Source organism: Schistocerca piceifrons, chromosome 7 (genome assembly GCF_021461385.2).
Source record: "Schistocerca piceifrons isolate TAMUIC-IGC-003096 chromosome 7, iqSchPice1.1, whole genome shotgun sequence".
Taxonomy (NCBI): domain Eukaryota; kingdom Metazoa; phylum Arthropoda; class Insecta; order Orthoptera; family Acrididae; genus Schistocerca; species Schistocerca piceifrons.
In genome coordinates, this window is record NC_060144.1 from 218,326,783 (window position 1) to 218,350,645 (window position 23,863).

At 42.3% G+C, this 23,863-nt stretch overlaps 1 protein-coding gene across 1 annotated transcript in view; it reads left to right on the top strand.

Moving 5' to 3' along the window:
- LOC124805561 (4-coumarate--CoA ligase-like 1) overlaps positions 1-22,654 on the top strand; it is a 91,577-nt gene extending 68,923 nt beyond the window's left edge. The window contains exons 5-7 of the mRNA XM_047266128.1: positions 6,347-6,625; positions 19,681-19,878; positions 22,640-22,654. Coding sequence (XP_047122084.1) covers positions 6,347-6,625; positions 19,681-19,878; positions 22,640-22,654 — 492 coding nt within the window. The remainder of the gene's footprint in view (positions 1-6,346; positions 6,626-19,680; positions 19,879-22,639) is intronic.
- The last annotated feature ends 1,209 nt before the right edge of the window (positions 22,655-23,863 follow it).

Genomic DNA, 23,863 nt, shown 5'->3' on the forward strand with positions numbered 1-23,863 from the left:
AGATTATCTTTCAATAAACGGTTTTAAATGTGAAATGTGGTGTAAATCTTTACTCTTCCTAGGAGGCAGAGTTTCAACTTTAACGCAATTATCATGCGGTATACGTCGGTAAAGAATGCTAAAATTATTCTCAAGGCTAGCGTCTTATGTTATTTTTCTCGGAGCCAGCGGGCGCACGCGGCTGCCTGCAGTGCGAGTCATTGTCTGTCTCTTTGTTGGCGCGCGCCGTTATTGGGATTTGGAGACCTAACTTCTACAAATTCACTTTGACGGGAAGGCCCTGCCCTGTTTGAAGCTCGCCAGTTCTGATGGAATTCAGGTCTGTCGTTTTGTCGGTAGATTCCTTAGTTTCTTCCTTGTCGGTCACGTGGTGGAGAATTTCTCCCTGAATCGTAACTCCGCGCTGAACTGTTGCGTCTGAAGTTATTCTGTCTCCCCTGGTAATAATTGTTTTGGTTCCCATATTGTCTGTTTCTATGGTTATCTCTATCGTATTCATTGCTACGGAAATGCGATCTTTCTCTGTAACTATTATTCTGCCACCGGTTGTCATAAGGGTGGTGTCTGTTTTGGTCACGATTTGTGTTGTAAGTATAGACTTGTTGTGTCCAGTTATTGTTTCTGTCGTCACGGAATGGTGACGGATGTGACCTGTAGTGATTGTTTTCCTGTTTTCGCATCCCGCGACTGTCTGTGTCAATTTCTAATTCTTGTAACAGTCCCTGAAATGCTTCAATGTCGTCTTTGCAACGTCCTGCCAAAATAATATGTCGTAAATGTTCAGGCAGTTTGATTAAGCAAATGCGGATGAGTTCTGAGGGGCTGTATGGGTTTGAAAGATACTGATTCTTATGCAACATGTCTTCAAAATATTTCATAAGACTGGAAAATTCAGATTGTTCGAAATGTTTCATCATTATGATGCTATGTTTTACTCGGTCTTGTGTGGCTTGAGACCAATATGCTGAGAGGAAGACATGGTAAAATTCTCCTTCACTGTGACAATCGTGAATGACCGATCGCATTCTTACAGCTGGTTCATTCCCTAAATAGCCACACATAAATTCTAATCTGTGTTCTAACGACCAGTTGGGAGGAAAACAATGCGAGAATTGATGGAGCCATGCTTGTGGATGAATTTCGTTGCCAGAATTCTTAAATGTTTTGAATTTACGTGTAGTAATGAACAGCTTATAGTCAAAATCATCATGTCGGCGAGTCGCATATCGGTCATTGTTAGGTCGTGTCGGCCGTTCCATATCAAAATTCGGTGCACATTGCCAATTTCTTTCATAACTTCCGAAATGCCCTGTGTTATTATTTTGTGGCTGTTCCGTATTTCTGTGTCCCTCTTCCCGTATTGGGGCGCGAGTATCCTCTGAAATACGTAATTCTTGTATTACCTGTGTCAGCAGATCTTGTACTTCCCGGATTTCTCTTTTGTACTGTGTATTGATTTGATTTTGATTCTGTTTGAATTTTCTAATTTGTTCATACTCTTCTGTGTCAGTGAAGGCTACAGGTCTTGTGTCATTCAGATCATCTACCTTTGTAGATAAGTTAGTGACCTGATCCGAAAGTTCGGCTACTTTCTCCGATAGTGAACACATTTCCTCAGTGTGTTTTTCTGAACCAAGTTTCAGAGTGTCCATTTGTGTTGAAATCGAATCTACTGTGTCCTTTAAGTTTTCCTGAGTTATTGCAAGTTGCGTAACCGAATCGGTAGATGCAACTGAGTCAATTTTAGCCCACAAGGTCTCATGATTTTCATGAACAATGGCTTGCAGTTCTTTTATGGCTGCTTCGTGATTCTGTAATGCATTTTCATGACGCGAAAAAATAGGCTGAAAATGCTCACAAATTTGTGTTTTTACGTCATTACAGACTTTTTGACATTTCGATTCAATGTTATGTAACTCAGTAGTTAAATCTTCACGTGTTTGTTCAAGTGTGGTGTCTAACTTTTTAAGATTTTGCTCCACTGTGTCTAACTTTTTAAGATTTTGTTCCACTGTATCTAACTTTCGAAGATTTTGTTCCATTGTGTCTAACTTTTGAAGCTTTTGCTGTGTTTGTCCCATTTGCTGTATTAATTGTAATAACAATGCACTGGTGTCTGGAACATGTTCCTCAGTGCTTTTCGGCAGTGAATTTGCACCGGAAACATTCACATTTTGACAAGCAGAAAATGTGTCTTGACTTATTTGAGAAAACGGTGAGGATCCAAAACCTGAATCTACAGTATTTGCGAGATTGTTTCCTGTCATTTCGGATTCCTGAGGCGAGCTGTTGCCGACCGATCGATCGATAATGCTTCCCTGTTCCCTAATTGTTTCACTGTCTACACCATTGTTTGCCGCCCGCTCCATTTCCCTATGCACAATTACCACATTACTACCTTGAACATTAGTTAATTCATTACTCTGCGGCGCTAACACACTGCTCTCGTCTTCACTGTCATTTCTCAATTTACTTTGGAGCCTAGTATTACGTTTTTCACACGCCATTATTGTCACAATATTTCACGATAACACAGAAAAGCACAATTTGAAGAGCAAAAATAAGAGAACACATTAACATAACACTGAAAATAATATCTAGTTAATTGCAGCTGCGAAATACTTGGTGCAAATCTACATGCATGCCACAACTGTTTTACTGTACAACAATGAAAGACTGCAACTACAAAGGGGACTTTCTCTACAATTACGCGCTAGCAATAAACAAAAGCTACACTAATTACACAAACTACAAGAAAAAAAAATCAGAAGATTCCAGTGAGGTATCCTCGGCTAAGGGTTGACATATGAAACGTCCCCTTTAAACAATTATACATGACTGTGCTTAAACTGACACACAATATTTTGTTAGCGCAACGCAATCTGACTTTCAAAATTCCCTACAAAAGAATGGCCCTGATTAACATTAAACTATACCTTTCACAAATCACTTACCTCACAAAAATCTTCGCTGCTCAAGCTACTGCAATACAGCGAGCGCCACTACTGCCAGCTAAATAAAAGATTCAAACTATCGAAGGCACTAACTACTGATAGGGATAGTTAGCAAATGAAAGATATTAATAGAGAACAAACAATGTATTTACCTTGATATCATCATATATAAATATAGCAGTTCATGACAAATTTCAAAACTCCGCCATCTCTCTCCCCACATCCACCACTGCTGGCGGCTCACCTCCAACTGCGCAACGCTACGCGCTGTTCACATCCAGCTGCCGCTGCCCAACACTACAATGGCAGACAACAATGCAAACTAGCCACAGACTGCACACAGCACAGCCAGTGATTTTCATATTGAGCGCTACGTAACGTTGCCAATAAGAAAACATAAACAGCCTACTTACATAGAGAAAACATAAATAGCCTACTTACAACTTTAATTTTGTACTGGGAAATATATTCACTATGAGCCGTGCTTTTAGAGTTATTCTAGAAAAACATAAAAAAGTGACCTTGCAGTACCCCCAGCCCCCCACTCCAACGCTCACACCCAAACAGTCAAGATGTTTAGTACGTCTTTCAGGGCACTTCCTCCCAGCACAGTGCAAAAATATGCGATTACACGATTTTTTCCCCTAATTTTCCTTCATGGAGTGGACTATTGTACCAAACATAATACCCGTTTGTGAAACATCGATATTCTTGTGTCCATTTTTTAGATTCGATTTTGAAATAAAGAGAAATATTATAGTGCATGCAAATTCTGAAAGATTTTCTGACTAAGCACGTGTTGTCTGGCAAGAGGCGTTCCCTCGGATCCGAGAACCACTACATGTTATGAGATGAAACGGTCGCACGGCATTAATTGCCAGGAGACCCTCCCTGGGGTTGTTAATCAGCCTAATGAAAATCTTCCTACTTGACCCAGCGTCGGTGACTTACGCGTCGTTGAGTATTACATGAAACGTTTAGGACAGGACCGGCCAACACTCACGCTTCCCTGGCTACCTCGCTCTCGGTGAGTGTAGACGAGTCTGCTCAGCGCCCCGACCTGCCCCAACACTACAATCTAGGTAATTGATGGTTGGAGGCAACATCTTTGTTACAGGTAGTCTGTGAAAACCAGTTCATAGTTGTTGGCCACGATTAGAGTTAATCCTCTCAGCGTCAGTTAAGGCAGGAGGTGGTGTACTGAAGCACCGAAACTTGTGGCCATATAATAAACAACATCATAAGGATGGCTGTAGGTGTTCCATTTCATTACATAAGTGAAGGGCCGCAGTCCCTCAAACCTCCAGTCAAAAAGGATGGACATACAAAAACTTAAGCACGACTATCGAAGATTAAAATTCCGTCTCAACCTAACAAGACGTAAACCATTATTTTTTTTATCTCATAGCAGGAATAAGTAGGTGACCTGTAGCAAACGGTGGGACAACCAGCTGAAAGTACTTGAGTTGCCTTCGTTGTTAATTATTGGGGACAATAGCTGCCGGACAGGTGACCCGGAACCCAACGCAGTATAAACATTTTCATCATATAATTTCGAGATGAGACTTGGTTTTTTAAATGTCGTTTATTGTAATAAATCTGAGTTTTCAAGAGTTAAAGATTGTCTCATCTCTAACAACATATTTCCTGATATTTGCAGGTTTTTTGCTATTATTTTATATCTAGATTAATTGCTATACAGGGCAGTTTCTCCACCAGTTTGTTGTAACCATTTTCTGTAGTCAAGCGGAAAGAGGTTGGAGAACTTGCAAGAAAGTTACTTTATTTGGTCTACGTACGAATGAGGAGAAATGAAATTCAAGTTATTGGGACGCTTTTGAGCTTGGTAGTACATTCATTTGGGTCTGCTTATTGTAATTGAGTCAGCCTCCTTAGTCTGAGTGGTCAGGGCGCCTACCATGCAGCAGGCCCGGCCTCGATTCCTAGCCAAGTCGGAGATCTTTTCTCCGCCCGGGGACTGGGCATTTTCCTTATCATCATTTCATCGTCATCGACACGCAGGTTGCCCAATATGGCGTAAACTGAAAAGACTTGCACCTCGGCGGCCAAACTTACGCAGTTGAGGATTCCTTGCCATCAATACCGCAGGATCATTTCATGTAATTTGACTGTTGTCAAGCAATGGTTTCTCCTTAAAGTTTTTACCCTCTACCCGTCTCTTCCTTCCATTACTGAACGACTATCTGTTGGTGCCTCGCGATGTGTTCTATCAACTGACCCTCCTTTTGTGTAGCTATGCCATACATTTCATTACTGCGCAATCAATTGAGAGTTTCTTCATTGGTTATGCTGTCTACCCTCAGGGATGGTATACCGGGTGATCAAAAAGACAGTATAAATTTGAAAACTTAATAAACCGCGGAATAATGTAGATAGAGAGGTAAAATTTGACACACATGCTTCGAATGACATGGGATTTTATTAGAACAAAAAAAACGTTATCGGGCCTTTTTTATTCGAGGGAATGGGTGATTCCGGTTTTGTAACTGCTACCGTGACGGGTGAGAGGTACGCCGATATGTTACAGAATCGCATCATCCCCAGCCTGGCTGATAAACACCTGCTGGAACGTACGATATTTATGCAGGATGGCGCTCCACCCCATATTGCTAGACGTGTGAAAGATCTCTTGATCGTGTGCTCAGCCGCCACTTTCGTCATGCTTGGCCTCCCAAGTCCCCAGACCTCAGTCCGTGCGGTTATTGGCTTTGGGGTTACCTGAAGTCGCAAGTGTATCGTGATCGACCGACATCTCTAGGGATGCTGAAAGACAACATCCGACGCCAATGCCTCATCATAACTCCGGACATGCTTTACAGTGCTGTTCACAACATTATTCCTCGACTACAGCTATTGTTGAGGAATGATGGTGGACATATTGAGCATTTCCTGTAAAGAACATCATCTTTGCTTTGTCTTACTTTGTTATTGCTATTCTGATCAGATGAAGCGCCATCTGTCGGACATTTTTTAAGTTTTGTAGTTTTTCGGTTCTAATAAAACCCCATGTCATTCCAAGCACGTGTGTCAATTTTTACCTCTCTATCTACATTATTCCGTGATTTATACAGTTTTCAAATTTATACTGACTTTTTGATCACCCGGTATGTCCTATAAATTCCTTGTTGTTGTATAAGACAGTTTGCAGTTTTTAATTTTCGTTTAATGTGTATCGTTATGTTCCATAACTTTTATAATTACATATTTTACATGCATTTTTATACCAAAAGTCTAATGAGTAATCTCGCAGTTTAAAGCTTCCGATGCCCATTTGAGGAAATGTGCTCATTTCTTAATTTGGCTACGCTTTGGCCACTAGTGCAGCGAGACGACTCACAGGAAGGGCAAAGGTGACGTGTGTTTTTCCGCAGCCCACCGCCATCTTCATGCCGCCGAACCAGTGGGTATCGCTGGCTCGCCATTCTCCGGAAGGCCGACTGCGGCCGGCAATGCAGCAGGTGCGTCTGTGCTTCACCGGAGGAGCCGCTCTCAACACGGAGACGCACGCGTGGGTGGAGGCGTGTACAGGCCGGCCGCTGGTGCAGTGGTACGGCCAGACGGAGGCCTTACCGGTGTGCAACGTGCTCGCCAGCCCTCACCGGCCGCCACCTGGATCCGTGGGTCGCCTCCATGCCGGAGTGCAAGCCAAGGTACACCACACAGCTACACGCCAGTCAGTTGCGTGAGCCCTCTGGACATTGCTAAACATTACTTAGCTACATATTCCGTAGATCATTTCTACAACTGATACTAAAATGTAGACTTTCACGGCCGGAAATGTCATGTCCGTTATGACTATCCGGGCTGTTATGCCGCTAGCGAGCCAGCGGGTGTGTTGGACCTTCCATCGATTTACAGACCTCCTTGAAGATGTCTCCCGCAGACGGAGACGAAACGTTGGGAATTGAGACAAAATTCATCAACCGACCACTGCATAACAGCCCGGATAATCATAATGGACATGACATTTCTACAACTGCTATCGAAAGGAAGTATATTTCCTCTGCAGCTGTACACTGGGGAGACAGAAGTCACGGTGTATCTCCTTATATCGCGACGAACCTCCTTATGACTGACAATTCGACGTGGCCTGTAATCAACAAGTCGTTGGAAGTCCCCTGTAGAAATATTAAGCAATGACAATATAGCCGTCAAAATTGCGAAAGTGTTGCCGGTGCAGGATTTTTTGCACGAACTGACTGACCTCTCAAGTACGTCACATAAATGTTCGATGGGATTCATGCCAGGTGATCTGGGCGGCCAGATCATTCGCTCGAATTGTCCAGAATGTTCTTCAAACCAATCGCGAACGAATGTGGCTCGGTGACACGGCGAATCGTTGTCTGGGAACATGAAATCAATGAACGGTAGCAAATAGTCTACAAGTAGCCGAACATAAGCATTTCCAGTCAATGATAGATTCAGTTGGATCACAGGAACTCAGTCCATTCCATGTAAACACAACCTACACCATTGATAAGCCACCACCAGCTTGAACAGTGCTTTGTTGACAACTTGAGTCAATGGCTTCGTGGGATCTGCGCCACCGTACCATCAGCTCTTACCAGGTGAAATTGGGACTAATCTGACCAGGCCACGGTTTTCCAGTCGTCTAGGGTCCAACCGACAAAGCCATGAGACCAGGACAGGCGCTGCAGGCGATGTCATGCTGTTAGCACGGTCGTCTGCTGGCACAGCCCTTTAACGCCAGATTTCGTCACACTGCCATAACGGATACGTTCGTTGTAGGTCCCAGATGAATTCCTGCGGCTATTTCACGCAGTGCTGCTTGTCTGTTAGCACTGACAACTCTCGGCAAACGCCACTACTCTTGGCGTTAGGTGTAGGCCGTAGTGAGAGATAATGCCTGAAAATCTGATATTCTCGTAACACTCTTGACGCTGCGGATCTCAGAATACTGAATGCCTAAAAATTTCCAAAATGGAATATTCCATACGTCTAGCTGTCAATACCATTCCGCGTTCAAAGTGTATTAATTCCCACCGAAAGCCCTTTCACACGAATCACTTAAGTACAAATGACAGCTCCGCGAATGCTCTGCCCCCTTATACCTTATGTACGCGATGCTGTCGCCTTCTATATATGTCCATATCACTATCCCATGACTTTTGTCACCTCCGTGTAAGTGTCTGTATGTTGGCCACTTTTCACGAGATTAAGTAGCACAGTAACTTAAACTGAATAAACATGGAATGGAAAACATATTAATTAAGCCAAGTTTACCATTGCTATAACTGGAAGAGTGTCAACAAAACCTTAGGCTAAAGTGGTCAGAATTGTATCAGTTGTATGTCACTGGCCAGTTATTCTAGTGAGTAGGTGGAACACTATTAATTAACCAGGATGATCAGCGTGCCAAAGACGATATCTCTTTTGTAAAATGCTGCGAACGCCAAAACACCATAATTTCCCGTCTCCTCCATCTAGCACTCAAGCATAGTCCTGCTTTTCTGCTCCAATATGTGCACACTGTAATTACTCAAGATTTATTTTAATAAATTGAGGTGGCCTGAGAAGTAAGAGTGATTATTCATAAATAAAAAGATCTAAACTGCAGAGACCCGTCGAATATGCCTGAGAGATGCATTTTCCTCTTACAATCAGCAGTTTACATCAGCGATGGATTGACAAATAAAGTTGTGTCAGGCATCTACTGTCTCAGACGAGAGCACGCGAAAGACAGCGGTATCAGGCGAACGTCTTTTCTTTCACGCCTTTAACGATGCTTCTGAAAATCATGTTAACAGTAAGCTTTAGCACGGTATACATTTATAGAAAGAGACTTGACGTGCGTTATTCGTTTATAGAACGAAGAATGCTATTTCGACCACTTTGAAATTTAGATCAGGTACGAGTTTGAGAAACAATATGTAATTTAAATAGTCTGCAATTTGCTGAACTGGTTGCAGAGGAAGGATCTGCAACGCAGAGAGCACTAGAAACCAGTTATTCCCCGTTTATCAATCCATTATTACGCGTTTCGGCTTTAGCAATCATCAGAATCCTGGTTCAAACGAAAACCAGAGGATTATATAGTTACATAGTTGACTTGCAACGAACATGAGCAGTATGTAATTAACATGTTGGCCGGTCGGAGTGGCCGAGCGGTTCTAGGCACTACAGTCTGGAACCACGCGACCGCTACGGTCGCAGGTTCGAATCCTGCCTCGGGCATGGATGTGTGTGATGTACTCAGGTTAGTTAGGTTTAGGTAGTTCTAAGTTCTACGGGACTGAAGACCTCAGAAGTTAAGTCCCATAGTGCTCAGAGCCATTGTTTTAATTAACATGTTGAACACGGAGCCGATTTTACTGTACTTTCGGTTGAGGTGGTGGTCTCGCGTGCTAGGGACCATTTGACGTGTGTCGACTTGGTGAATAAACGAGCATGTAATGCTGCGCCTGCCGGAGCAGCAACCCATCAGACGGTCAGGCCGCGTTTGCCACCTACCGCACAGGCGTTCAAAGGAAAATTTTGTTCGCAGCTGCCGCCGAGCTGAGTAAGTAAAAAGTGGTTCAAATGGTTTTAAGCACTATGGGACTTAACATCTGAGGTCATTGGTAGACTTAGAACTGCGTAAACCTAACTAACCTAAGGACATCACACACATCCATGACCTAGGCAGGATTCGAACCTGCAACCGTAGCATCCACGTGGTTCCGGACTGAAGTGCCTAGAATCGCTCGACCACAACGGCCGGCGCTGAGTTAGTAAGCACAGTGTATGTACACTACTTGACTGTAGTTAAGTTTGTGTATAAATGGTTGTTATCTGGTAAGAAATAGAGCTGCGCTCTACCGAAATTAGGGTTCAGTAGTTTTGGTACAGTACATAAATGACGAACATAATTTTAGAATTGGTAGCATTTGTACGGAAACGAACATAAATGAATGTATGAAAGAGAAACTTGGAAGTCGACGCCTTCTGTTTGTCTTTTGTTTCTTTGTTTTGCACATAATTAGAACCGCACGTCGTTCAGTATTATTCCATTGTGTATTTTGTATCCTTAAAAATATAAATTGAATTTTATAAGTAATAAAAATTAGTTGATCGCGTGACCTTGGCGCTTTTATGTAACCAAAACAATTACTTTTGATGCAAGTAGAGTTTACATGCACAAACACAAAATATCTGTACAATGTTGTTATTTTGTGCTCAATAGAACGTTCTTCATAATGATCGCATGCAATCGTTTCCTGTCATTACTGATAAATTTGAAGTTGTTTATGAATAACAGAAACGTGTTTTATTAAGGTCGGCGAAGTACTGAAATGACGTTTGTTACGTTTTGGTTTCGCGTTTTTTTTTTTTCTTTAAATATAGCGTTTTCTAGCCCTAAATGATAAATTTATATATATATATATATATATATATATATATATATATATATATATATATATATATATATATATATATTACTACAACATCCCTCTGTTTCACCTTACATATCAGCAGTTTTCCAGTAAAGCCAGATTTAAAAACTGACAGTTTCAATTTAGCTATAAATACTGTTTATTTTCAAATAATACACACAGGAGGATAATGCACAGAACAATAATGTTCCGTAGGTTACGCGGCCCTCACGCAGTTTCTAGACGCTTCGCCGTTCCCAGTTTCTGTGGGAAACTAGTAAGACGTTGATCTCATACGCAGACAATGCGATCGAAATGAAGTAACGTCCGACAGTTATGTAAGGTACCTAAGGTACAGGTAACGCGGTTACGATCCTAACTGAGCAAGGCTCCTAGGAAAATTACAGTAGTCTACGCTTACTTACGATAGTCTACGGTAGCTTCCTATAGTTTTACAGGTGTAGTAAGAAGACGAGCTCCAAGAGACAATCAGTTAGAGAAAGCCACAGTTATGTAAAGAGTGGTTAGTTTCACAAAGCTTTGTTGCATATTGTACAAAAATGTCACCAGGAGAAGACAGTGATCCATCGAGTGCGTTATTTATACCATGCAAATGTCGCCGCGCAATGCGACTCCCATCACACGACAGTGATAATTCGTCTGACGCTTCACTAAGGATTTGACCCTCCAGGGAACCAGCCAAACACTGTGCGTTTTACGAGTGTCCACGATGCCAAGTTAGTGATGAAAATGAGCAAAGCCGTAATAAAGTCGAAGATTTTTGTGGACTCTTTGTCGCAGATTAAGTACTTGAACACGTCAGTGAACACACGCGTTCTTATGCTACACAAACGACAAAGGTTTGCAAATGTTTGAATTAATAGGTGGCAACAAACAGGAACGAAGTAAAGCGGTTTGTTTGGATTGATTTTGTGGACGGGATTGGTGAAACTTCCTTCCATACATCCATATTGCTTAATTCAAACATTCTCACGAGAGGTAACGAGCAGCTATTGTTCGGAAATTCTGTTGAGAATCCTGCATCTCGCAGGCAATACAAAAGTTGATGCATTCAGATCGCTCTCAAAGTTCATTCATTATCGACGAACTGAACAAAAATTATAAAAAATACTATGAATCGAAGGGTCTCTAATACCGTTCCGAGGACGAATTATATTCAGGCAATATTTGAGACAAAAGAGCCGCGAGTACGACATTAATATGTTTAAACTGTACTACGATAAAGGATACTGCTACAGTTTTCGAATTCACACTGACAAATTATTTGAAAATAGCACAAATTTTTTTGGTACCCTTTGACTAAATCGCAAAGGAATTCCCAAAGAAACTGTAATGATGAAACTAAAGCGAGGGTAGTGGAACGCAAAACAGAATATTCAAGCAATTACGGTTCTAAGATGGAAGGACAAAAGACACAGTTCGGTTTTTTCCACCAAACATTCGAATGGAAAGCTTGTCTACAAAAAGAGTTGTTTGCCGAAAACCAAAAATCATTACTAAATATAATAAAGGAAAGACTGATATTGAGTCGTCTGGTCACATGAGTCCATGTAGCAGTCAATTGAGGTTGATAGTAAAATGGCGTCGAAAGTTAGCAATTGACCGTTTCCGAATACCACTGTTGTGAACGCGTTACATGTACGGAAAGTGTCAGTCATAATCTTTCGGAAACAATTGGCAGATGCGCTCACAAAGCAGTCACATGAAGCAACTGCAGTCAGTATCGATTCAAGAAGAAGTATACACCAGTTAGTAACAAACGAAGTTAAGGCACATAAAAGTGCGTAATATTGTTCTGAATGTTACGCGACAAACACAAAAACATTCAGCACCAATGCACCAAGAAAATTAACTGAAGAGGTTTTTCTCTTGTGCAATGCACAGAAATCTAAGCCCCATATTTGTACTGAATGTTTTAATAAACTTCAATAAAATTACAACATTTCTTTGTAACCTTGACACTGCCTTCCCAATGCACTGATCTCGTCCAAACGAAGCGTTCATTGACAGTCCCACGGGACTGACGGCGTGCTTAACATGTAGAAATCACGAATTCTCTCAAGCCCAAAGTCATGCGCCGAAATCACTTAACCATCCTCTTGAGACAGCATAATGACTCGAGGATGCTGCCCCACCGTCTTTTTAAATACCTTTACAGTTAGAAGTGATACATACACAGTCAAAGTCACTTCCTAGTCTTACACAGTGCTTGCGTGTAAAAATTCTGGAAAAACCTGTCGCTACTCTTATGCTTTTTCGGATCATCGTATGGAAAGCGTCAGTACTCCGAAAGTACTAACAAGGGGAGGCCGCCAATTGTGAAATTCAGATTCGATTCATACTGCGCATAAGAAAAGCTCATGGCCAGAGGTGTAATGTGGCAAAGCACAAAGATGCACTTCTCAGCAGTTGTCGAGAAAATCGACAGTTAAAAGAAAACGTTGCCGTGAAATTCTCTCTACGATTAATAATTTTCTACAGCATCGTGGCGCAGCGGTAAGCGCTCGGGTTCGTAATCCGAAGGTCGCCGGATCGAATTTCGCGCCATGTAACCTTTTTTTGTATTTGTTTTTTGTAATTCAAATATATATATATATATATATATATATATATATATATATATATATATAATTCCCGGCAATCAGCTGCAACAATTATGCATACAATAAGTTGTTGAAAGTCGTTTGTCGTGCAAAAACTGGCGACTTCGAACATCATTATGCTTTCCGCAAACAAAGTTCTATTTCACAAATGTTATTAATTATCTCCATAATGTTAACCACGTATAGTTAACGGAAGACGTGGAAATGGTATTCCGAAACGAATACGTGTAGCGTAAGTCAAACGTTCGAATTAGAATAGAGACCCCACGAACACAAATTTGCTGCGGCATGTATGAAACATAAACTCCGTTACTCGCTCGTTACACTTGAAGGACAGATGTTGAATGGGCCGAAACGAGCCGCCGCATAACAGCGTAGTTGCCTGCTAACTTCGAAAGAAGGTAGATGCGGTGCCTAGCGCAACTTATAACGTCGTCGAAAATCAGTGCGGACGGGAGAGCTTTGGTACATCCTGTTAAAAAAACGGAAAAATGGAGGCGGTACAATTGGAGAGCCATCCGCCTTCACCAACATGCGTAAGCAATTCATTAATAGTTTTATATATATATATATATATATATATATATATATATATATTTGAATTACAAAAAACTAATAATAAAAAAAATGCATGGAGCGAGAGATTCGATCCGGCGACCTTCGGATTACGAACCCGAGCGCTTACCGCTGCGCCAGGACGCTGTAGAAAATTATTAATGGTAGAGAGTATTTCACCGCAACGGTTTCTTTTAACTGTCGATTTTCTCGACAACGGCTGAGAAATGCATCTTGGTGCTTTGCCACATTACACCTCTGGCCATGAGCTTTTCTTATGCGCAGTATGAATCGAATCTGAATTTCACTATTGGCGGCCTCCCCATGTAAGTTAAATCCGGAATGAACATTTTCTGCGGTGCGTTCATTTGCGTACACTGCCCATAAAGCGGTTCACTAGTGACTCACACTTTTGAGAGCGCCTACACATTAGCTGGCACACTATCCACTGAACATACGCTTCCGTGCTCGTTAGTCACGTTAGATGCACTCACTTTTGCAAATGAATGAAGACCTACGAAACGTAACAGGGGAAACTAACTCATAAAGTGCTGTCCTCCATTACCATACACACCCATAGGCAGATGTGGACTCTGACCATAATTTACTGTTTCCACATTGCAGATTAAAAGAGAATAAATTGTAGAAAAGCAGGAATTTAAAGAGATAGGATATGGATAATCTGAATGAGCAGATATTACTTAGAGCTTCAAAGGAAGCATTAGGCTGCAATAAGAGTATGAAAAGTAATAGAAGAAGAATGGATAGCTTTGAGAGATGAAACGAGGAAGACAGCAGATGATCAAACTTGAATAAAGACAAGGCCCAGCAGAAATCGTTGGATAACGCACGAAATATTGACTCTGACTGACGGACGGAGAAAATATCAAAATGCTGCAAATGAAGCAGTCAGAAGAGAATACAGGCGTCTAAAAATCCTCTCCTGTTCTTTCAAGTGCTTCTTCATTCGTCATTCTCTGTCTCTTTCACATTTAGCGTTTTTTTCCACAACCATGTTTCAAAACTATCCAAGTATTTTTCGACTTCCTCTTTAACTTTCAGTGAGTCACGACCATACAGTACTACATTCCAGATAAAACACACTACTCAACTAGAAATGATATGTCTAGGATTTAATGAATCTAGCGGAACAGTTTTTGGGGTGCCAAGCAGTATGTCAAGACTCTGTCTTAGTATACAAGTGGAGTGGAAACATCTCCAAAATAAATAGCTCCATAGTGATACGATATCGTGCTAGATAGCTAGTAGCCAAAAAAATTTCTGAGGAGTAGAGAAATTAAAGGACTGCTAAAGTTGTAGATATAACTGAGAAAAATTTGCATTCGAGAGAATTATGAGAATAAAAGAACTACTCCAAAAGTGTAAGGAAAGTACATCTAAACTTGATTACGCTGTAGACCGGATTTTAGAAGGAAAAAGGGGTTCTCTTCGTTACAGCTACTTCCCTACTGTTACAACCTAAAGAGAGTTAAACCGGAGAGAATTGTAAAAGACATTTATATACTGCCTTAAAGCTGTATGAAAGGAGGCTATTTCAAGAGTTATGGTTTACTACACTATTTAGACCGTGTACTGTGCTCAAAAGAAGCAGCTGTGAAGAATAATATGTTTATTCTAATGACTTACCAGGGAAGTGTGAGAATAAAAGAACTATTACAAAACTTTAAGAAAATAAAACTAAACTTAATTACACTGTAGACCGGGTTTTAGAAGGAAAAAGGGATTCTCTTTGTTACTGTTCCTTAGTTACTGTTACAAGCTAAATAGAGTTAAGCCGAAGAGAAAAGTGATGAAATAAACTGGAGGAAGTAATATTAATTATTGTCGAAGACATTTATATACTACCGTAAAGCTGTATGACAGAAGACTGTTTCAAAATGTATGGTTTACTACACTATTTAGACCGTGTACTGTGCTCAAAAGAAGCAGCTATGAAGAACAATACGTTTATTTTAATGACTTATCAGCATGCGACATTTATGCTTGTATCTGCTAAGCGTAAATATGAGGGGCAATCAAAATTATCCTTTCGAAATTCGTACAGTCCAGAGTCGGTACGCCAATTAGGCAAAATCGCCGTGAGCATTGAGGCAACCGTCACAACGACACAGCCCGTTGAAGATACTCGTTTGGTGGAACACCGTGTCCTGCTGCGCGAAGAAGTCCGTAAGTACCTGCTCCACATCCTTGTCCGACAGGAATCGTCGACCATTGGAGGCCTCTTTTACAGGACTGAATGCGCTATAGGCTGGGTGCACGAGTGTTGGCATAACTTCTGCGATAAGACATTTGCAAAATGGGGCCACAGGACGCCCTGTCACAGGATTGCGCGACGTTTCACTTTAATTGCACATCGTAATTTCATCAGTGTTGCGCAGTACCGTTTCCCACTGATGGAGACACCAGGTGCCTTGAAATGGATGAGGCTGGTCTGCCAGACCGACTGGCGTCTCGTATCGAACCGTGACGAGCACGGAACTTGGAGCGACAAAAGCGGTGGTTTCGAGCAGGCATGCTGCCCCATACACATTCCTCATTCTCCGATGATGTCTGCCGTTGTTTATCCTTCGACAGCCAAGAAAATAATAACAGCACGCTGGTCTTGTCTGGATGCAGTCGGTAGTAACGTCGCCATAGTTCAAGTTTCCGCACTTACTGCACACACGTCGTAATGCTACACCAATCCCATGCTTACATGTCGGTGATTATATACCCACGTCCTAGTCGCACTACGTTGCGTATACGCTGTAGTAACGTTATCTAATGGAAACTTTTTGATCGCCATTTGTAATTTTCTAAAGAGGGCGTTAATACTATAAATTCTTACTTCTTCAATCGTTGCCATTCTTTTGAATATGAGGCGCATTTCGTTTGCAACTTTTCTTTACTGTCAATGCGTTAAGCTTTCGATTTAAATACGTCGCACATTCACTATCGTTGGATTGATTTTCTCACTTTGTTCTTACTAACAGAAGCTCAACGTAGCTGTCACAGTAGTTGCAGAGCTGCCGGAAGAGAAAAGGCTTCAAGCAACCTCTAGTTATACATGTTGCAGTGTCCTGGATGTCCATGTCATTTTCTGCTCACGGACTAGCCCCTTCTGGCAATAAGATTGGAAAGGAGAATCTTGTTAATAGAATAACTTTAAAATTAACTTACTTTGACTACACTGTCTTTGTAAAGAAGGTTTATTACAAGTCAATAATCATCAAAAAAATTATTGGCTTTAAACAATATTGGCAACGGAAGTTTACAGTTCAGTGATTATGTGGCCCTTAAGCAATTCAAGGCGGCGAATTCAAAAAGAATTTTTTTTTTATTTTAAAATCAGAAATACGAATTTTTGTTCCAAAACCTATGTGAAAGTTTAACACCGTCAGTGCTGTTTTCCAGTCATTAAAATCAAAACTGAAACTCAGTAAGGAATTATCATACTTAAGGAAACACGAAATATTAGTAAAAATTGTTTGTGCACATTGTTCGCCTCCGTTTAGAGTTTTTGGCTGCTATTAGTTCTAATTGCAGTGACAAATCAGCTTTAAATCGATATTTTAAAATTTTCAATATGCACTCGTCACAAGTTCCAATTGCGTTGAGTACATCTTGCACCATTTTACATAGTTCAACGCTTTTTCCAGGTCGAGAAATCCTAAGAACATGTCTTGATTTTTCTTTGGTCTTGCTTCCATTATTAACCGCAACGTCAGAATTGCCTCTCTCGTGCCTTTACCTTTCCTAAAGCCAAACTGATCGTCATACATTCTTGTAAGCAACTTGGATGCATGAACTGTTAAGCTGATTGTGAAGTAATTCTCGCACTCGTCAGCTTTTGCCGTCTTCGGAATTGTGTGCATGATGTTTCTCCGAAAGTCAGATGGCATGTCGTTTTGTTGCCACTTACCCCAATGACTTTAGAAATTGTGATGGAATGTTATCTATCCTTTCTGCATTATTTGATCTTAAGTCCTCCAAAGCTCTTTTAAATTATGATTCTCATACTGACTCCCCTATCTCTTCTAAATCGACTCCTGTTTCTTCTTCTATCACATCAGACAAATCTTGCCCCTCATTGAGGCTTTCAATGTATTCTTCTCACTTATCCGCTCTCTCTCCTCTGCATTTAACAGTGGCATTCCCGTTACACTCTTAATGCTATCACACTTGCTTTTAATGTCACCGAAGGTTGTTTTGACTTTCCTGTATACTGAGTCTGGCCTTCCGACATTCATTTCTTTTTCGATGTCTTCACATTTTTCCTGCAGCCATTTCGTCTTAGCCGGCCGTGGTGGCCGAGCGGTTCTAGGCGCTACAGTCTGGAACCGCGTGACCGCTACGATCGCAGGGTCGAATCCTGCCTCGGGCATATATGTGTGACGTCCTTAGGTTAGTTAGGTTTAAGTAGTTCTAAGTTCTAGGGGACCTCAGCGTTAAGTCCCATAGTGCTCTGAGCCATTTCGTCTTAGCTTCCCTGCACTTCCTATTTATTTCATTCCTCAGCCACTTTTATTTCTGTATTCCTGAGTTTCCCGGAACATTTTTGTACTTCCTCCTTTCATCGATCAGTTGAAGCATTTCTTCTGTTACCCATGGTTTCTTCGCAGGTACCTTCTTTGTACCTGTGTTTTCCTTCCCAGCTTCTGTTATCGCCCTTTTTAGAGATGTTCAATCCTCTTCAACTGCACTGTCTACTGAGCTACTCCTCATTGCTGTATCTATAGCCTTAGAGAATTTCAAGCGTATCTCGTCATTCCTTAGTACTTCAGTATCCCACTTCTTTGCGTATTGATTCTTCCTGATTAATGTCTACTTCTGGGTACGCCTTACAATGCAGTATCTGATTCCGGAATCTCTGTCTGACCATGATGTAATCTAACTGAAATGTTCCCGTACCACCCGGCCTTTTCCAAGTATACCTCCTCCTCTTGTGATTTTTGAACAGAGCGTTCGCCATTACTAGTTGAAATTTATTACACGACTCAGTTAGTCTTTCTCCTGTCTCATTCCTTCTCCCAAGCCATAGTCTCCTGTAAGCTTTTCTTCTACTGCCCCTACAACTGTATTCCAGTACCCCATGACTGTTAGATTTCCGTCTCCCTTTACGTACTGTATTATCTTTTCAATATCCTTATAGACCTTCTCTATCTCTTCATCTACAGCTTGCGACGTCGGCATGTATACCTGAACTATCGTTGTTGGTGTTGGTTTGCTGTCGATTCTGATAAGAAAAACCCTATCTCTGAACTGTTCACTGTAACAGACTCTCTGCCCTACCTTCCTATTCATAACGAATCTTAATCCCGTTATACCATTTTCTGCTGCTGTTGATGTTGCCCTATACTCATCTGACACCACTATATCTAGATTGAGCCTCTGCATTTCCCTTTTCAGATTTTCTAGTTTGCCTAGCACGTTCAAGTTTCTGATACTCCACGCCCCGACTCTTACAACGGTATCCTTTCGTTGATTATTCAGTCTTTTTTCTCATGGTCACCTCCCCCTTAGTATTCCTCTCCCAGAGATTCGAATGGGGGACTATTCCGGAATCTTTTCCCAATGGAGAGATCATCATGACATTTCTTCAATTACAGCTGCGCGGCGCGATTCGAACCTAGGACCGAAAACGTTTTTATTATGAATCGAAAACGCTACCCATAGACCACGGGTGCAAATCGGTACAGAAGATATAACAAGTCAAATGTGTCAATGCATGATCGATACACAATGATATTATCCCGCTGTATGCTTAGTGAATTGCTAATAGTTTCACACATCTTGAAGTCTTAGACATGATTAAGAAGTAAAAGGGGATAGGAATTACCGGACTTCAGGGTGTTTCGAACACGTCATAAAGCATGATTCAAAGTGGTAAGTAGATTCATTTCTCCCATCATTGAATTATTGCACTCAGCCATTTTTGACAAGGTCTTGCAGCTTGTTCAGTCAAGCATGGCAAGGTGAAAGTATCCATTTCGCAACTGGCAGTGTGTTGGCAGTGCCACGATAAACAGCCTGCTGCGTGTCACGAGGATATCTCTAACAAATTTTCTATGTCTTGGACTCAGAGCAGAGTATTAATTTTGAAGGTAGACTCTGTGCGTGCGTAAGATTTGTAACTGACTGCTCTGTCTGCAGGTACTGGACTTGCAGACTGGAAAGTGTCTCGGTCCAGGAGTCGATGGGGAGCTGTGCTTCAAAGGACCGACTATCATAGACGAATTCGTGGACAAGGATGGCTGGATCCACACTGGAGACGTTGGTCACTACGACACCGATGGAAACTTCTACGTCGTTGACAGAATAAAAGAACTCGTCAAATACCGCGGTGTCCACGTGAGTTATCGGAATTACGTCAATGTTCTTGGATATAAAACGCCTCCCTATCCACTGCTATGCACATTACGTTTAGTCATTGTGAGTTATTACTGCGCCATTTTACTATTACTATTGATAAAATTGGACTCCACTGCTAGTCTTTACTTCGGCGTAAAATCTATTTTATAAGAGACAAACGAACTTCATTCAAATACATTGAAACTTGTAAAATTTTCATGGTTTTGAGCTAGTTTCTACTAGAAGACTTGTTCTAGAATGCTTCTAATATAGCTTGTATGAATAAATATCTTTATGCATTGCTTCCAAATGTCAGTGCTTGCTACATTCTTAATGCCAACGTGATACAGTTTATTGGTTCTCTTCTACTGTCAAACTGTTTCTATGATCAAAGACGTAAGCAGGTCAGTTGCGCTTGCCTTGTGACGTCTGATGTCGGCGAGTGATGCTGCAGTCTCTGGTTCTGCTGTCCCTTCTCTATCCAATATGGCCGCTTCTACCTCCCAAATCCTACGAAAATCGCCGTTAAGATTGTAAATGGCTGATAAATGATTGATGATAGGAGAAATTTGGCTGATATATTCAGTATAATTTATGGGAGGATGTTCAGTTGGGCCGGCCGCTGTGGCCGAGCGGTTCTAGGCGCTTCATGCCTCGGGCATGGATATGTGTGATGTCCTTAGGTTAGTTAGGTTTAAGTGGTTCTAAGTTCTGGGGGACTGATGACCTCCGATTTTAAGTCCCATAGTGCTTAGAGCCATTTGACCCATTTTTGTCCAGTTGGGCTGGAATACAAATTCACACAAACACTTGTTTCAAAGGAAGGAAGGAAGATTAGAATTTAACGTCCCGTCGACTGCGCCAACATTAAATGCGGATCACGACCTCTAATTACGGAAGGATGGGGAAACAAATCGGTAATGATCTTTTCAAAAGAAACATCCCGGAACTGACAGGGGTGATTTAGGGAAATCACGAAAGTCTATATCTGGATGGCAGCACGGGGTTTTGAACCACAGTCCTCCAGAATGCGAGTGCCACATGTTTCACTCAGCTTGTATTTGTACTAATGGATGTTGTTTACTCATTACAAATCGAAAGGAAGGGAGATTGGGTTTAATGTCCTATCGACATCGAGGTCGTTAGACACGGAGCACAAGCTCCGATTTTGCCCTTTCAAGGGAACCTTCCCAGCATTTATCTAGAGCGGTTTTGGGAAATTACGGAAAATAAGAATCTGGATAGCCGGACGCGGGTTTGAACCGACGTCCTCCGAATGCTAGTGCGCTGTGCTAACCACTTTCACTACGAACCACACTAAATTCGACGTGTTACGCCCTTACAGTTTATCTTCTGCCAGATGTATTTTCTTCTACAACACGGTATGTATAAACGCTCTTTTAAATAACATTTTCATTGTTTAATATCAACACACCAGATAGTAACGCTCTTTGACAATTCATTTTAAATGTTACCTTACAAACAAAGTAGCCTGACTTTAAATAATGTTCCACACAGGTGATAAATTTTTAACGTCGTCCTTAGTATCTTTACGTATCTCTAGCTCAACATATCATCACCACATCTAAGAAACGCCATTAATCCTCTATCAGGCGACACCGTCCTTCAACTCTCTGCGTCCACTTAAAACCAACATTCCTCAACGGTCGCTCGGTTCCAGACTGCAGCGCCTAGAACCGCACGGCCACTCCGGCCGGCGTTTAATATCTTGTTTATTTGGGTAACTTTCATTGTCACGACTAGAAATGTGGAAACTGGAAATTTGTGGTAAGGGACCAAACTACTGAGGTCATCGATCCCTAAGCTTACACAATATTTAATCTAACTTACACTAAGGACGACACACACACAACCATGACCGAGGGAGGACTCGAACCTCCGACGGGGGGAGCCGCGCGGGCGGTGACAAGACGCCCCAGGTAGTCTGCTGATAGGCTTGGGTTGCCCTGAAACTCTCTCTAAGGCTTCATCTATGACGAAAGTCGACAATTTTTCAAACGTAGCTTCAGCGCGTTTAATAACAGTAAACACATATTTACACAGGAGGTGGTCTGTTAATATTACAGACTCTAGCTAGAGTATCCGTACGTGGTCTCTTTGGGATTTGGAAGTTAATGATACCCAGCAGACCGCCCGAAGGCCTGAAGTGTTTGAAATTAATGTAGGCTCCATAGGCGTTCCACTAGAAGATAGAGAAATACGGATCAATCCAGACAGAGCCCTCCTTTCCTGGATGAAGCTTATTTAATTGAAGTGTGACAGCTTCCTGAGAAGTTGTCCGCTAACGGCTGTTCCGACTCAACAGCCATCCGTCTCATCGGAGTGCAGCACACATTAAGACGGAGTTTTTAGAAGTTCCCAGGCAGTTTAGCAAGGATTCCCATTCCCTGTGCCACACGACGCTCTACTGTTGCAATGCACGGTGGTCGTCGAAGCACAACTAGAGCTCCGGGGAGAGTGGAAGCTACCACCAGACCCCAGCTCAAAAAACCCAGCTCTGCCAAACCTGTACCCAGCCAACGTAGGCTGCGGTGTCTGAGCTGCTCGCCTTTTGGCACGATATAAGAGGCATGTGCTGCTCATCCAGTGCCACGGGAGGGGCGAGCATTTTGCGACCTCCTCCCCCCTCCCCACCCTCAACAACCCCTCCTCCTGCCCATACTGTTTCCTTGTTCTCAAACTGAATTTCGCAGAGCTTCTTGTGAACTGCACACTGTACGTATTTTGCGGCGGCCTGCAGGGGAGTGACTGCTGACTGTTCCGGCAGGTGTCGCCGTCTGAGATTGAGGCATGGCTGCTGGGACACCCGCAGGTGTCGGAGGCAGTGGTGTTGGGCATACCGCACGATGAAGACCAGGAGCACCCAGCCGCCTTCGTCGTCCTGACCCCAGGCGCCACCGTCACTCCTGACGAGCTCAAGCAACTGGTCAAAGGTGAGGACACATATAGCACTAAGCACCAAAATAATGGTATCACTGAATACATATAGAAGAAGAAAGTCTTAAACATGGCTGCGGAACAGCAACTGTGTAACTCAGAACAGATTGAAAAATCAGCCATCCAGTTGTGAATAAACGTTTATTATCCCTTGGCCATAGTTTAGATATTTGTAAAAGTATCTTCTAAAGAAGTATTGGCCCTAAGATGATCTTTTGTAAGCAGAACACCTTCTACACGCTAAATTTATGTTACTTATTAATAGGCTTATAAAGGACCCGCCAGGGTAGCCGAGAGTGCTAATGCGCTGCTTCCTGGACTGGGGTAGGCGCGCCAGTCCTGAATCGAATCCGCATGGCGGATTAACGACGAGGGCCGGTATGCCGGTCAGCCTGGATGTAGTTTTTAGGTGGTTTTCCACATCTCACTTTGTGAATGCCAGGCTGGTCCCCACGTTCCACTCAGTTACACGACTCACACGATCGCACTATTTCATGGCTTCCACTAGACGCAGACAGCTGGGGTCCACTACTTACATCGCGGAGGATTCGGGGTGGCGGCAGGAAGGGCATCTGACCACCCTCTGCAGCTAACACTGCCAAATCCGTAATAACAAGGCCGACCCCGCGTTGGCGCGGGACGAGGCCCAAAGAAAGAAAGAAAAAAAAAAGCCTTGTAGAGGAATTTTCATACTTACTTTATTACAAAACGCTGTTTTTCAACACAACCAGCTGCCAGTTCTTAGCGCATCTACACTCCTGGAAATTGAAAAAAGAACACCGTGAATTCATTGTCCCAGGAAGGGGAAACTTTATTGACACATTCCTGGGGTCAGATACATCACATGATCACACTGACAGAACCACAGGCACATAGACACAGGCAACAGAGCATGCACAATGTCGGCACTAGTACAGTGTATATCCACCTTTCGCAGCAATGCAGGATGCTATTCTCCCATGGAGACGATCGTAGAGATGCTGGATGTAGTCCTGTGGAACGGCTTGCCATGCCATTTCCACCTGGC